Source organism: Cheilinus undulatus, linkage group 12, assembly GCF_018320785.1.
Source record: "Cheilinus undulatus linkage group 12, ASM1832078v1, whole genome shotgun sequence".
NCBI classification, from domain to species: domain Eukaryota; kingdom Metazoa; phylum Chordata; class Actinopteri; order Labriformes; family Labridae; genus Cheilinus; species Cheilinus undulatus.
In genome coordinates, this window is record NC_054876.1 from 24,047,054 (window position 1) to 24,061,138 (window position 14,085).

General features: G+C 37.3%; 2 protein-coding genes across 3 annotated transcripts in view; one reads left to right on the forward strand and one right to left on the reverse strand.

Annotated features, from left to right (window-relative positions):
• The window catches only part of LOC121518560 (phosphatidylinositol-binding clathrin assembly protein-like), a 41,458-nt gene that overhangs the window by 12,763 nt on the left and 14,610 nt on the right, over positions 1-14,085 (reverse strand). Inside the window, exons 3-9 of one of the 2 annotated variants that reach the window (XM_041800916.1) lie at positions 9,776-9,851; positions 9,233-9,335; positions 7,368-7,461; positions 7,158-7,269; positions 6,017-6,123; positions 4,725-4,766; positions 1,046-1,131 (exon numbers count right to left, since the gene is read on the reverse strand). In XM_041800916.1, coding sequence (XP_041656850.1) covers positions 1,046-1,131; positions 4,725-4,766; positions 6,017-6,123; positions 7,158-7,269; positions 7,368-7,461; positions 9,233-9,335; positions 9,776-9,851 — 620 coding nt within the window. The remainder of the gene's footprint in view (positions 1-1,045; positions 1,132-4,724; positions 4,767-6,016; positions 6,124-7,157; positions 7,270-7,367; positions 7,462-9,232; positions 9,336-9,775; positions 9,852-14,085) is intronic. The other variant, XM_041800917.1, reaches the window with a different exon arrangement.
• The window catches only part of LOC121518561 (ras-related protein Rab-39B-like), a 54,908-nt gene that overhangs the window by 1,082 nt on the left and 39,741 nt on the right, over positions 1-14,085 (forward strand). The window contains exons 2-3 of the mRNA XM_041800918.1: positions 1,357-1,442; positions 4,515-4,611. The gene's annotated coding sequence lies outside the window, so the exon portion shown is untranslated. The remainder of the gene's footprint in view (positions 1-1,356; positions 1,443-4,514; positions 4,612-14,085) is intronic.

Here is a 14,085-nt window from a genome sequence, read left to right on the forward strand (position 1 = left end):
TTTGATGATAATCCTTCAATTTGGTGTCATTTGGTGTCTTTGCTGAAATGTATAGGAATGTATCATCAACATAGAGATGATGACCAGCTTCTGTACAAATGCACACACATTTGCACCATGAGTGAAGTTATCCACTGAGTATGATTTGTGCCTGTGACTTTAGGTGCTCCTACAGGACTTACAGTCCATATTCTTCTTCAGTTTGCATTGCCTTGACTCCCTGCTTTGTTCTTACCTTGGCACAGATTTTCAAAAGTTACTGCAGCTTTGTCGTATCATAAAATATTTAACACTTTCAAAAGTGTAGTGTAATTATATGTTGTGCAGACCAATCTAGGCACTTTTAAAGTGTTATATTGAACCATATATGAGTCAAACTCTCAATTTTGCTGTGCATTTTACTTTACTAGAGGTGCAACTTCACCTAAACAAACTGGTTGGAGATCTATTCTCTTGTTGTTCTTGCCAATGAGGGAAGATCAAATTTTCTGTACAACTCCTCAGTAGCTACCCATTACCCGCTACTCAAAGCAAACTTTACATTCAGTACTTTTATAGATTTATAGATCAGTACTTTAACTAGAGTACAATAGTTGTGTACTTTTTCCACCTCTAGTTATAGCACTAATAGTAGTTTTAGTAGTGCTAGTAGTAGCAGAAGGAATTTATAAATGGACTTAACCTTGAACAACCCTTTCTTAGTTGTCTGACATCTCAAAGAGCTTTTACAATGCAGTTCAGACTTACTCATTCAAACCTATTCACACACTGATTATTAAGTCTGATATGGAAAGTGTCCGTTACTATTAATTAAGCCAAGTTATACACATTCTTATGACATTGCTGTGGATTAAATTGGATTTAAGTGATGACCAACTCTACCACTGATCCTCTGCCACCCCTGTGTTAGTAATACTTGTAATAGCAGTAGTGGTAGCAGAAGAAGTATTCACTGTAGTATTAGAATATAGTAGGAATAGCAGCAGTAGTTGTATTAACAGGCTGGTGTGTCATATCAGATTAGCACTTGATGCTGTGATCTTACCTGCTGGCAGCAGAGAGGTCCTTAAGCTTCCTGCCCTCTAGAGAGGCTAAATGCTGCTCCAGAGCCTCCAAGAGGGAGCTGGGTGCCTGCGGGAGGGGGTCAGCAGGGAATGAGGGGTCGATGGAGAAACATTAGAACCATAGCCAAGAGGATGAACAGGGACACACCTCTCTCTCTCTCTTCATTCACCTCATCATCTCCTCATTTATCACACTCACTCAACCTTCACACAACCAAAGCAGCAGCAGATTTGAGACATCATCCTCAGATTCATTTGCTACTGTACTACAGCTCTTGGTTCTTTTTTTTAGCATTTGGTGTCATCAGGTTTGGTTGACCAGCATGCACACATCATCAGCCTCAGATCATGCAAGCGAGTCCACAAAGGGACTAACAGGTAAGGACATAGCGGAGCATTATCACTGCAGGGCTCCAGAGTAGAAACACAACAAACACATCTCTGACCCATCTAACAAACCCATGCACAGGCCAGCAGTGCTTTAACGCTCTTATAAACACACACACTTAACACACGCAAACACTTAAAGAAAATCACAGTCTAAAGTTCAAGAGTTAACTTGCGGATTCCTTGATTTTTAAAGTCAAATTTGATCTACATATTTTTTTTCTGCTAAAGAAATTAGGAAGAGACTGAACAAAGGAGTAAAAGTTTCATCCCAACTGGAAGCCAAGAAGTTAACTCAGTAAAATGTAAAGATCTGGTGAATAACCAGGTATGCACATTGAGCAGCTAGCCAGCACTCTTTACTGGAAAACAAAAAGGATGAATGGGTTCATTTGGGCAACATGTGATACCCCGGTTTTCATCCAGAGCTTTATATTTCCACACCAAAAAGAAATAAAAGCAAACACAACAAGCAAAGAAAAGATTTCTCGTATACTTATTTTAAGGGGGAAAGAGAGTACAATGCGAATTCTGGATATCCTTCTTCAGAGAAATCTAGAATATGCTAAAAGTTTAAAAGTAAAACAGACACATATCTAGAGCTCAGTAAAGGCATGGGTCACTATGTAGTTGAATAAGGGCATATAAGGTCTTCATAAGCACTACAAATGTAAGTTTTTGTTGAAAAGGATTTAATTTGTCACTTTGTTAATATCCAATGTATTGTTCGCTGAAAAGAAGACGTTTGGTTTGGGGCCTTTAGTGTGATGTGCAGTACTTATGATGGCATTATGTGCTCCTATCCAAGTCATATTTGCAGAAACCTACTTGATAAAAACCATTCGCTGCTCTCCCCACAGCTAGTGCAAAGGGACATAATCTTTTCAAGAAATTGATTTGAACACTGCTTATGTGGGCAAAAACCTATTTTCAGAGATTTATTGGATTTCATTGGACTAAGGCTAAATATTTTTGTTGAAAAATGGACAAAAACTGCTAAGGAAAAGAGCAGACAGCTACAAAGCCCTGGTCAATGACATTTTAAATAAAAATATTCAAAAAGGGTCTCACAACGATCTTTTTAAAACTTGTTAAAGCTACTTTGAAACTTTTAACATGTTAAAATCTGTTCTTTAAAGCAACAATATGCAGGAATTCAGTTTGGTGTGCTTTAGAACCAAATAAAGGTCTCTTAAGTGGATCTGCATTGTCATAACACACAAGAAGGGAGAGTAGTATTATTGGATTGTGTAAAAATATGAGTCTGCTGGCATCTACAGTTCTTGGTTAGCAAACTAATTGCATGTGGTTGGTATATGTGGATGTGTTGCCACAATGTTTAAAGTACAGGCTGTGGCTAAATGGCTGCATTGGGTAAGGTATTTTATGACAAGCTGCACAGTGAGATAGCCTTGCATGGTTCCAAACTTATAAAGCTAACCTGATGACCAAAAAGGAAAGAGGCTTAAGATTAATTAATTTATTTCTATGAATACCTGAGACATGACTTGGGTTAAATGACTTTCTGCACTTGAAAGCTGCTTAACATTAGATGAAAATGACTCTGATAACAATACAGCCTAATGTTACACTGTAATCTATTATAAATAATACTGCAGGGATGGAAACACTGCCATGTAGCTGTTGCTTTCCTACTAAGAAGGGTCTGGTTGCAGACCATACATTTCTGACAGCCACTCTCACAGACCGTTCATCTGAGACACCGTGTATCTAGAAAAGGATGTGTCGTAATTTGCCGGAACAACTTTTCCCAAAATTCAACTTTATTAATAATTGGCATTTCCATTCTTGAAATAAACACATGGTAAAACATTATGGACTAAGAAGCATTTCCGAAAGAGATCAGAGGTGTAATCTGGGATCTAATTATGTAAAGACCTATTTTAGAAGTAGTTAAACAAAGAGTGGCTTGCTTTAGCTTTGTTAGCCAAAGCTAAAGCTAATATAGCCATACTAACTATTAATGTTACTACATTAGCCAATGTAGCTAAGCTAGCTTAAGCAACATGAGCAAAGAAAACATAGCTTAAGCTCATGTAGCTATATAGATGATGTATCTAAGTAGGTAATTTGCTTTGTGATCTTAGCTATAGCTCTGCAGCTATGTTACTTATGTAGCCTTATCTATTACTAAGTTAGCTTTAGAAAAGTGAATTTAAGCAAACATAGGTAAAGCTAACGTAGCTACACAGATAACGTAGGTATGTCAAAGTTCTGATACAGCTTATGTAGCTGATTTGTGCGCTTAGCCTTAGCTACATTCGCTATGCTGGCTGCATTAGGGTCTTTTCAACAAGGATGAGCATTTTTTTTCCTGTGAGCAGACTGTTTTCTTGGCTTTGTTAAACATTTTGTAATCAGGTTTTGCTTGGAAGGTTGTCAATTTTGAACTTTTGCTATCCTAACCATTACCTTAACCAGAAACAGAAGTTCAAATATGATTTTATTTTAAAAGTTTTAGAGTGTATTTCCATTCTGAGATGTACAGTCCTGTGAGATTGGCTGCCAGAGATGAACAGTTTGCAGTCAGACTGGTTTGTTCCCATTATCCATTGGATAGATCCTAATATCCATTTGCATGGCAATAATGAAACCAGTTTGCAACGTAGCCAGCACAGCATCAGACTTGTAGACTACAGTTTTCCTCATGCTTATTCTTTTTGCCTAGTCACCCTCTCTTCTTAGCTTCATCTGTTACGGTTCTCATCTATATATTAACCATTGTATCAAAAAGCACCAGGATAAGCTACGAATATTCTTATCTGAGGGCTGTTGTGTGAACTATGCCATAAAGCTGTACCAAAGTTACATATTGCTGAAAACAGGACACTCTGTGGAAACTAAAGTATATGCAACTCTTCCTTTTCAATATCATTTTGGTACCAGAAAGACTTTAAAACTACTATTTTAAGGTGGAAAAGATACATATTGTTGCTTTAATGATTCAGTAAAGGAAAAAAGTGAAAATCCTGCACTTATGCTTGTAATCGTAAAAAAATATTTTGTATACTTGTCTTGGTTATTGTTTTCTTTCTCTTTTAGACTGCTCATAGAGAAAAGAGGAAAAAGCGAAGGAGTTAAGGAGTGTGAAGAAGAGAGGAGGAGGACGGGGCAGCTGCAGTGTGGGCAGGTCTGTAGGGTGAGTAGGGAACGGGAGCGTTTAGAATGAAGCATTATGGGATTGACTTGACAGATTTCAATAGTGGTTGACTGGCTGGTTGATTGACTGATTGAGATGAGATGTGGACTGACCTGTGTGAGATCGGGGCTGTCGCCCTGATCTATCCCAACTCGCTGTGTCACAAAAAAGGAGGGAGGGGGTAAGGGGGGAGGGAGGCAAAATAAAAATAAACCAAATGTAATAACAAAATCCAGGAGTAAACCAACAGAGGAAAAAAGGAAGAGGCATGTGAAGGAGGAAGAGGAGGAGGAGGAGGAGGGAGAAAGAAGAATCAAACCCAAGCATTCATTACTCCATGCAGTGGCTGGAAGAAAAACAAATAAAAGACAACAGAGGAGGAGGGGAGGAGGACGCATGCATACAAACACCTATAAATTTACACAGTATGTACACACACACTTAAAAGTACACACACACACACACACAGTGAGATCTGGTTTTGAAATGAAGGCTGAGCACACCGACTGATCGAACAGGCAGGAGCAGAGAGGGCAGACAGCAGGTCACATAACTGCGAGGTAAGAAACATCCAAAAGGAAGACACTCAACTAATGTTGACTTTGAACAGAAAGACAAGGGAGGGACACAGATGACACACAAACAGACAAACACATTTTGTTAGACAGGTAAAATGAATGGGTCCTTAAAGTCAACGTTAGTCTGTCGATGTTTTTTTCTTTGGATTGAGTTACTGCACCCCAAACCTTCTTCCAAATGGGAACTAAACCAAGCAGAAAGAAAGCCTTTGAAGATGGTGCACGGGAGATCGCTACAAACTCTTCAGAGGATAAGACTACTTTTAATCACTTTGAAAACCTAGCAAAGACTGCAGCTGTCAAATGAATAACAGCCATTAGTTAAAGAAAGGGGATAAAATAAAAGAATAAAAAGAGGAGAAAGAGATAGAAAAGAGCTTGCTTGGGCATGCAGTGCAGGCATGTGAACAGGCAGCACGCGAGGGGTCCCTCAACTGGAAGCTCTACATGAGTGGCTCTCTGATTGGCTAAGACTCAGCCATTAATCACTGTCTTGGAGTAACCCCCTCCCCAGGTCAGGGCAAGAGAAGGACAGAATCAGGAGAAAATCTAGAGGCGAATAAAAAAGACTTGGAAGATTAAGAAGTCACCCCTGGATGCTGATTTACAGTCTGAAATGATCAACCGTATATCAGATCCTGGGGTTAACAGACATCTGGAGCAAATCTCAACAGGTCTAAGTGGGATATAAGTGAAATTGCTCTAACAAACGGGGTTATGTTATCATAGAACACGGAAGTATAAACAGGAGAGGAGACCGTCGAGATTGACTCCAGACAGATATTCTCCAGTGGGGTTAAAGTCTGTGCAGGACAAACAGACGTTACCTCTGCCACTTTGAGAAACTCAGACAGTTTGGTCATCCTGTTGAGGAAAGTCTTGTAGATCTCCAAAGCTTCTTTACACTGGTTCTTCTTCATATCAAAGTATTTTTCTGTGAACCAGAACACCACAGTCACTGACATATTCAAAAATTATTACAAGTCTCAGCCTAAAACATTATCGGGATTCCTTTTACCATCCTGAGATGTTAGATAATGGTGTTAAAGGTCACATATGCAAAACACACATTTTCAGGCTTTTCCCAAAATTCAATACTGGAGTGTTTTTTCAGCAACAGACTTCACAGGCATGTTTTGGGGACATCTGAGACCAATATAAAGTTGTCTTACAAGGGTAAAATATGTGACCTTTAACAATATTTACAGACAGCAGATAGCATCACGTCTCATCTGCTCAATGATGTCTTTTACACTGTTGGAGCATCTGTTCTTTTAAATGGGGAAATACTGGTCATGCTCCAGTTGTCTGTGTGCAGATAAAGTGAAAGTGTAATTTCTGGATTTAAGCATCATCAGAGTTTTTAGTGTTCTCTGATTTGAATTGTTGACTCAGGAGACTGCTAACTTGGTGCTTATAGACTTCTATAGCAATGAAGGTATTGGTTTATGTATGGGGTTGTTTTCATGTTAACCTTTTATTCTATAAAGCACTTTGGTCAACCTCTGCTATTTTTTGTCAGTGTGCTATAGAGATTAAGTTGGCATGACTTGACTAATAATCAAAAAGTGCCTCAGAATTCAATCAAATAAAGCTTTGCCCTGATGTTCCTGAACATCTGGTGTGCAAGCTGAAATATATCCGCTCTGAGGCCTGGTTACTTTATGACTACAGCTGAACCACTTCAGATCAGGTCAATTAGGTAATGAATCCTTTAATTAACTTTTCGCTCAAGAGTCAGACGGACTGTTCCCAGTTCCCGATTCCTCTGGCTTAACAATTGATGGAAGAAAAAGTGATCTTTACAGTCTTTAATTGGACTTTGAGAGACAGTCGGAAGAGGACATTGATTTCCCCTTAACGCAGGATTGAGTGGAGTCGCAGTCTTAAAAGGCAGATTGCCGCATAAATACTAAATGGACTCAACAGAGATTTACTTGGATCCTCTGTACTGTGTGTATGCTTTACCTAGCATGTTGATCACTCCTTCATTGTAAGCAGCAAAGAGCCGTATGGAGTCTTTAAACAGCAACATGAAAGCTGTGTTTATCACTCCATTGGTCAGCTCATTAGAGTTTGGCTAAAGACAGAAAGAGAACATGAAAAATTAGATTAGATCAAGACTTTGAAGTGACTGCTACACTTTTTTAGTCCTGTGTCTGTAAGTGAGATGTTTACCTGGAAATCAAGCAGTGCATCCAGCTGGTTCTGGATGATAGGCAGAGTCTTAATCAGCTTCTCTGTGTTCATGGTGCGCATCACACCGTCAGCTCTAGTAACAAACAGTGAAGACATAGATGCTTACACATATACAGGATTCATTAGACTCCTAGAAAAAAGGTGTTTGTTTACGGTGCCTATGAAAAAAATACCTTTTGGATGTTTTATCCTTTTGTTATATAAATCAATCATGGTCAATATAATTTGGCTTTTTTCCCCAAAAAACTTGTCACTCAGTTTGTTAGGATCTCCTGATCTTAGCAGATTTACACATGTGCCATATTCCTTCCCTTTCTTGATGATGAATTTAACTGAACTCCAGGAGATGTACAGTGCCTTGGAAAAATGTTTGTATTCATCATATTCATGATTTATACTTTTTAATAACCTTTCCTCCGAGTTGCTTGGAGTGTTCTTTTGTCTTCATGGTGTAATGGTAGCCAGGAATACAGTTAACCAGTGACTGGACCTTCCAGACACAGGTGTCTTTATACTATAATCACTTGAGACAAATTCAATGCACTCAGGTGATCCCCATTTCACTAGTTGTGAGACTACTAGCACCAACTGGCTTGACCTCTCTTGAATTATGTCATTTGCTTTAAAGGGGGTTGATATTTTTGCAGTCACTTATTTTACCTCGCATATTTTTGTTTAATTGACATTACCTTGTAGAATTTTTTTTTCACTTTGACATTAAAGATAATTTTGTTTTTTTTTGTCTTAAAGCCTAATTATATTGACCATGATTGATTTATAAAATCAATAAAAGGGTAAAAGGAACAATCCAGATACAGACATTTTCAATGTTTTCACAAATGCACAAAACTGACCATTTCAGCTATGTTTTTTAATGCAAAAGCTGTACCCATTTAAAAAAAAAATCTTTAAAATGATGTTGACAGTCTTGGTGAGCCATAGTAAGAATATAGTGGGAAAGATTCTGGAAAATTCACTGAGAACAAGTGGACAATTGTGATGGCTGCGCACGTGATGATACTGCTTCATACTCTTCTTCATGGTCTTTTTCACTATTTTGTAGAAACTGTGAATATGTTTAATTATAACCAGCACTGATATACAAGCAAAAGCTGGCATTATGTCAGGCTTTTTTGTGTTGCTCTGGGTCCCTGTATGACAGGAAAACTTTCATGCTTCGGGGAATATATGTAAAAAAGCAACATGAAGATTTTACATGCAGCCTTTCTAGGAATTTCTAGAAATTTGTAGCAATGTGTATGTAAAAATGCTGTAAGGATTAGCAACAAAATTATAATCAAAGCTTAATAATGCATACTTCAGCAAAACATGCAACCTCATTTTCAATAAACTCTGTAGTTTGGCCAATACAGACCAGCCATCAATAACAAAAGCTTCCTTTAGAGTAGCAGTCTCCAAATGCTTTGCTTTGTTCTTTTCTGATATAGCCCGAAAATCTATGATCATATGCACATTGTCCCTCCATATGACGGTCTTTTTCTCTAGATAAGCACTTGTTTTATGAAGTTCTCATCATCAGTCTTTCCTTGTTTGCTTAGCTGCAGTAACTGTTTAATAAAATCTTAGCAGAGACCAGAGGAAACTATACATCAAACCCTTCTTACTGTGTCTGGTTTATCGACCCCTCAGTGAGCTGGGTGATTAATGCCTCATAGAATTTACGCTTTACAAAACACTGAAGTTGTAAGGGCTCCTACCAGGGGCATATCAGCATTTTATTCACTCACGCAACAATAGATAATGATGTGCAGCATTTTTTGTTTAATGCAAGTTTGATGCTCTATGTTTAAATGTGTGTCAGTAGTGTGTGCTGAGTTAGTTACCCTCTCTTCATCTTGGTGAAGTCCACCGCTGCTAGTCTGTACGACATGGCTTTTTCATTCAGGTAGCGGCTGTAGCGTCTGATGAAAGTTGACATGTTGTAACCTGGGGAGCACAGAGGGGGTGCTAGTTTAAGACCACGTTGCTGCAGCTTATTCAAAAAATCAGGCTAAGAAGCTATAATCCCTTTCATATGAAATGGACTAAGTTGTCCTTGAGCAGTCTGCTTTCCTTCCGTTTGTCAAACTGACCCTTGCACTGTCTAACCTTGATCACTGAGTCCTTGTGCATTTCAATTCAGATGATTTAATACCAGTCACAGATAATCTGTGTGCATTTTCAGTAACATTCAGCAGCTTTTTGTGTCAAACAATAGCCACATCTATCTGCAGGGTTTCACTTCTGGACTGTAGCCTTGCTTTGAAATAGGCTCTGAAATGAGCTTATTGATAGCGTTACAGTGCCTGGGAGAGTCCGATATAAAGTCATTTTGTTAGACATACAGCTCTGCTGAGTTCACAAACAGCCAAATGGCATTAAATCACCTTGTAGTGCAGCCTTATCTAGAAAGTTGTTGAGGTTGAAAAGAGTGTTTCTGGAGGCAAGGTACTGCATCAATCTCTGCAGGAAGGAGAACAGAGGAAAGAGTAAGTGACATATCTGACGCTCTTCTCTGACAACATCAAGTCACGTCAACACAAACACAACAGCAAAGTAAAGCAAGCATGAACTGTTTTCTTATTTATGCTTCCCACCACTTCCTAAAACTTTTAGTAGCTGCAACCCTCAGGCATGTGAGCACATTTTTTTGTTTCTTGGACCTTCTGTAAAGGTGCTTTTAATGCTTTTGGCTCCCAATCTTAGTATGAGCTACAGTCACTTTTAACGAGATTATTTTAGCCTTAAAGATTATAAAGACAAGATTTACAGGATTATTTGACTGGTGAATACACATTTTATTGCTGAATGCTGCACATTCAGTGTAGGATGTTATATTTTCTTATAATAGTCAATTGTTTGTCTGTTAATGTGTTTTTTTTCTGGTGCTGCCTTTGCCAGCTGCAGCTTTACAAGCATTTAGCAGAGGATCAGTTGATTATCTTAGAGTCATGAGATGAAACAGCAGCTTCCTCCAAACTAATCAGCTTGACAGAGAGAGTGTAGGTGCAGTCAGCCAAAAAACAGCATATCACCAACCTGAAGCATGCAGAAAATGTTCATTTCTGATAATAAAGCATCACTTTTGTTACTACACACAGCAAAAATATCTCAGAACTACAACCTTTAAAGTGGTGTCTATTTTTCTTTGTCTTCAATATCACCTGTAAACATGCCTGAGATGTGTTTTCTTGGTCCTGGTTGCCAGTTTTGAGCAAAACAACTTGCATATTTGCATCACATTAATTGTTACTGTGCCTTTAAAAGTATTCACCCCCTTGAATGTTTTACCATTTTATTGATTTATAAACCAATCATGGTTAATATAATTTGGCTTCATGACAAAAAAAAACCTCTTAATGTCAAAGTGAAAACAGATTTCTACAAAGTAATGCCAATTAAATAAAAATACGTAAGGTAAAATAACTGACTGCATTATTATTCACCCACTTCAAGTCAGTATTTAGTAAATGCACCTTTTGCTGTAATCACAGCACTGAGTCTGTGTTGATCGGTCTTGGTCAGGATTGCACATCTGGACACATTATTTGTGAGATTACTATCACCAATTGGCTGGACCTTTGTTAAACTAGATCAGCCACTTTAAAATGGGATGGTAATGTAGTCATGTATATTCAATGACATAATTTGATTTAATTGCCATTACTTAGAAGAAATATGTTTTCACTTTGACATTAAAGAGGCTTTTGGAAAATTTTTATTTGTCAAAAAAGCCACATTTTTTTGACAATGACTGATTTATAAAATCAGTAAAGGGGTTAAAACCCAAGGGAGTGAACACTTTTTATACGCACTGTAAATACTGACATTTAAAAAAATTAAGCTCAATTATGGACAACTTTTTTTTAGGAATAAACTACTTTTCGTCCCCCCCCCCCATTGCTGTTTTGATACAGCCTTACTGTCTCTAATATTAATAGTAAACAATTAGTTTGTTATTAGCAAACTACTCTTACACTTCTGTTACTATGTAAAAATGCTTATTAGGGTCTGGAATTTCTTGCAATTTCAGCAGTATCATTAGCAGTGAACACAAAGTAAAAATATATTGCAATAAATGCAAAAAGATATTTTATGTAATTGAACAATATTTTGCTATTCTTAACTTTTGAAGAAGCATGATGTAATTACAGGTACTGAGTAAAACAGCAAGAACAATACAACCTGTGAGTTAAAGCGGCTATTTACTGTTTTTTGTTCATTAATTTCCTAACATTATTGTAATATTGCCGTTTTTGTCACACATCACAGATTTTTCTCTAATCCTTCAGGCCTAAGTCTAATTTACAGAGGTTTTATGGACAGATAAACCAAGTGGTTTTTTACAGATCATGCCTCTGTTCATTTTTAAAGAAGCTCTCTGGTGAGAATTTTAAAAAGGGTCTGGTTGCCCTCAGTATTCACTGCCACAGCCTCTCTCTCTTCTGGACCAAGACGCTCATCATTTAACATGTGTGATGTTCTGCTTGTTGCTGCTGTAGTGTGAGCTGTGCAAGGAGCTGATTTGTCACATTCAGGGGACATTGAAATGTCACCTGAATACTTCATCAGTCCTTGTTGGACACATGGAAGATACAGCCTTAGAGAAACTTGCTGCAAGAGTTGAAGAGAAATCGCTCCAACCTGGTGAGCAAAATGTCAAACAATCAACAGCTCGAATAAGCAGACTGGCAAACTTCCACACCTCATTCTCTCTCTCATGATTGTATGTGGAGGCAGAGGATCAGGGGATATTAGATCATGCAGGAAGTGTTTTTCTAGCATATTTTCATTGTCTTCTGTCTGCAGAAGCTTTTCATTATTTCAGTAACAATTAATAAAACAATAATGATAATGTTATGGGGTTATAAGAAAGTGATATCCAAAATCTGTACATTTACTTTCCATCAGATATTTTCAAAAATTACTTAGTAACAATTATAAGTGCAAAGTGCATCTCATAGTCTCCCAGGATCAAAACTGCTGCCCTTTATTATCAACAAACACTCAAAGTTATTCATGTTAAACAAGAACTGATTTTTTTTTTAAATCAGCAGCTCCTTAAACTGTAAGTATTTGTTTTGGATATGGTGTTGTTATGAATTGAAATTTGAATAAATATTTGGATATTTCTGAAATTTCTGATTTTTTGCTCCTTTAAGTAACACTGTAAAAAACATGTAGTTTATCTGTCTACCTAGACTTTGAAGTTGACTGAATTTGAAATGATGAGTTGAGATAAAGTAGAGTCAACACATAAAACTTTCCAGGTTAAACCAACGTGTACGTGGCATTAATTTGGAACAACTTGCGGTATTAACTAAGTTGATTGACAGGACTTTTTCTTTTTCATGCATGTCCAAACAGGGATAGGAACCAGAAACTTAATAGCCAGTTTTGTAGATGCAATCAAACTAAAACTGAACATTTAAAATGTATGTTAACATGCTAGTCTGACTGAACTCTAATGTGCCTGCACTGTAAGACCAAACAGCAAAAGGTTATTTAAAAAATGAGTTATGTTAATTTAGAAATTAAAAAAAAAGCTTTTTTCAGCTCTGTTTTTCTGAGTTGACAGAACACATTTGCAGTTTCATGTAAACAGTGCTTGATCAATTTAAATATTTATTCTCCTTGTGTTCAAATTATTTGACAGTCATTCCTCAATCTGCATAGCTTTCCCAGAATGCCTTTGTAAATTTGACACTTTTTCACCATGAGTGAAGTTACCCTCTCAGTCACAAACATCCAACCTGTGAGGACTAATTCCAACATAGCAAGAGGGATGTACTGAATTGCACATCTCAGTCTTTCAGTCCGTTATGGGTTGTGTGATTGTTCAAAATAAAAATATGTGAAAGGCATAAGGGAAATTGCAGTAGATTAGAAATGTAAATTATTATTACAACTTGACATACCAAAAAAAATGTATTTCCACTACTTTAGTGTAATCAGTTTTGAAAATTTTGAACTTGTTTGGGTTTACAGTGTAGATTGTGTGGTTGAAGATGTATTCATTCTTGCCTGTATACACTTCAGTCAGACACAAACTTGCCACTACAAGTTTTACCCTGAAGTCAAAACGGCTTAAATACCAAGCAAAGCAGAGGTCATGTTGTCATTTGCCTTTGGAAATCATTATAAGCTAGAAGGGTAGAGCGTATTGTTTAAGCATCAAAGTAAAGCATACAGTATGAAATGTACAGATCCGTAAAATTTCTACATGTTTTTTTAATTTGCCGTACAACTAGTGAGCTGTTTGCTAACTTGTTAGCAAGGTCAACTTGAAGCAGGTCCGGTAGTGACAGGCTGAAAGTGGTTTTATTGCCACCTAGTGTAATGGAGTCCAATATACTTTCAATAAAACATTTCTCTACAGTTCTTGTAATGGCTCAAGGACAGGAGTCCTGTCAAATCTCCTAAATGATCTGTAACTGAGCTTGTAAATTTACTGAATGATAGCCACGTCATATGTCATCATCATTAACATGTTTTCAGCTCAGCATTATTATAACATCATAAAGTCTTTTGACCCTTAAATTTCAATTTGATAATTTATTAAAGCTGGAATACATAAACTGTAAACATTGGTTGGTTTATTCGTTTATCACAGTAACATCTAGTTATACTGAAAATATTTTTTCAGTTACCATAACTATTCTTTTACTGTGAGATGCTTGTTGTTCAGGCTTGATAA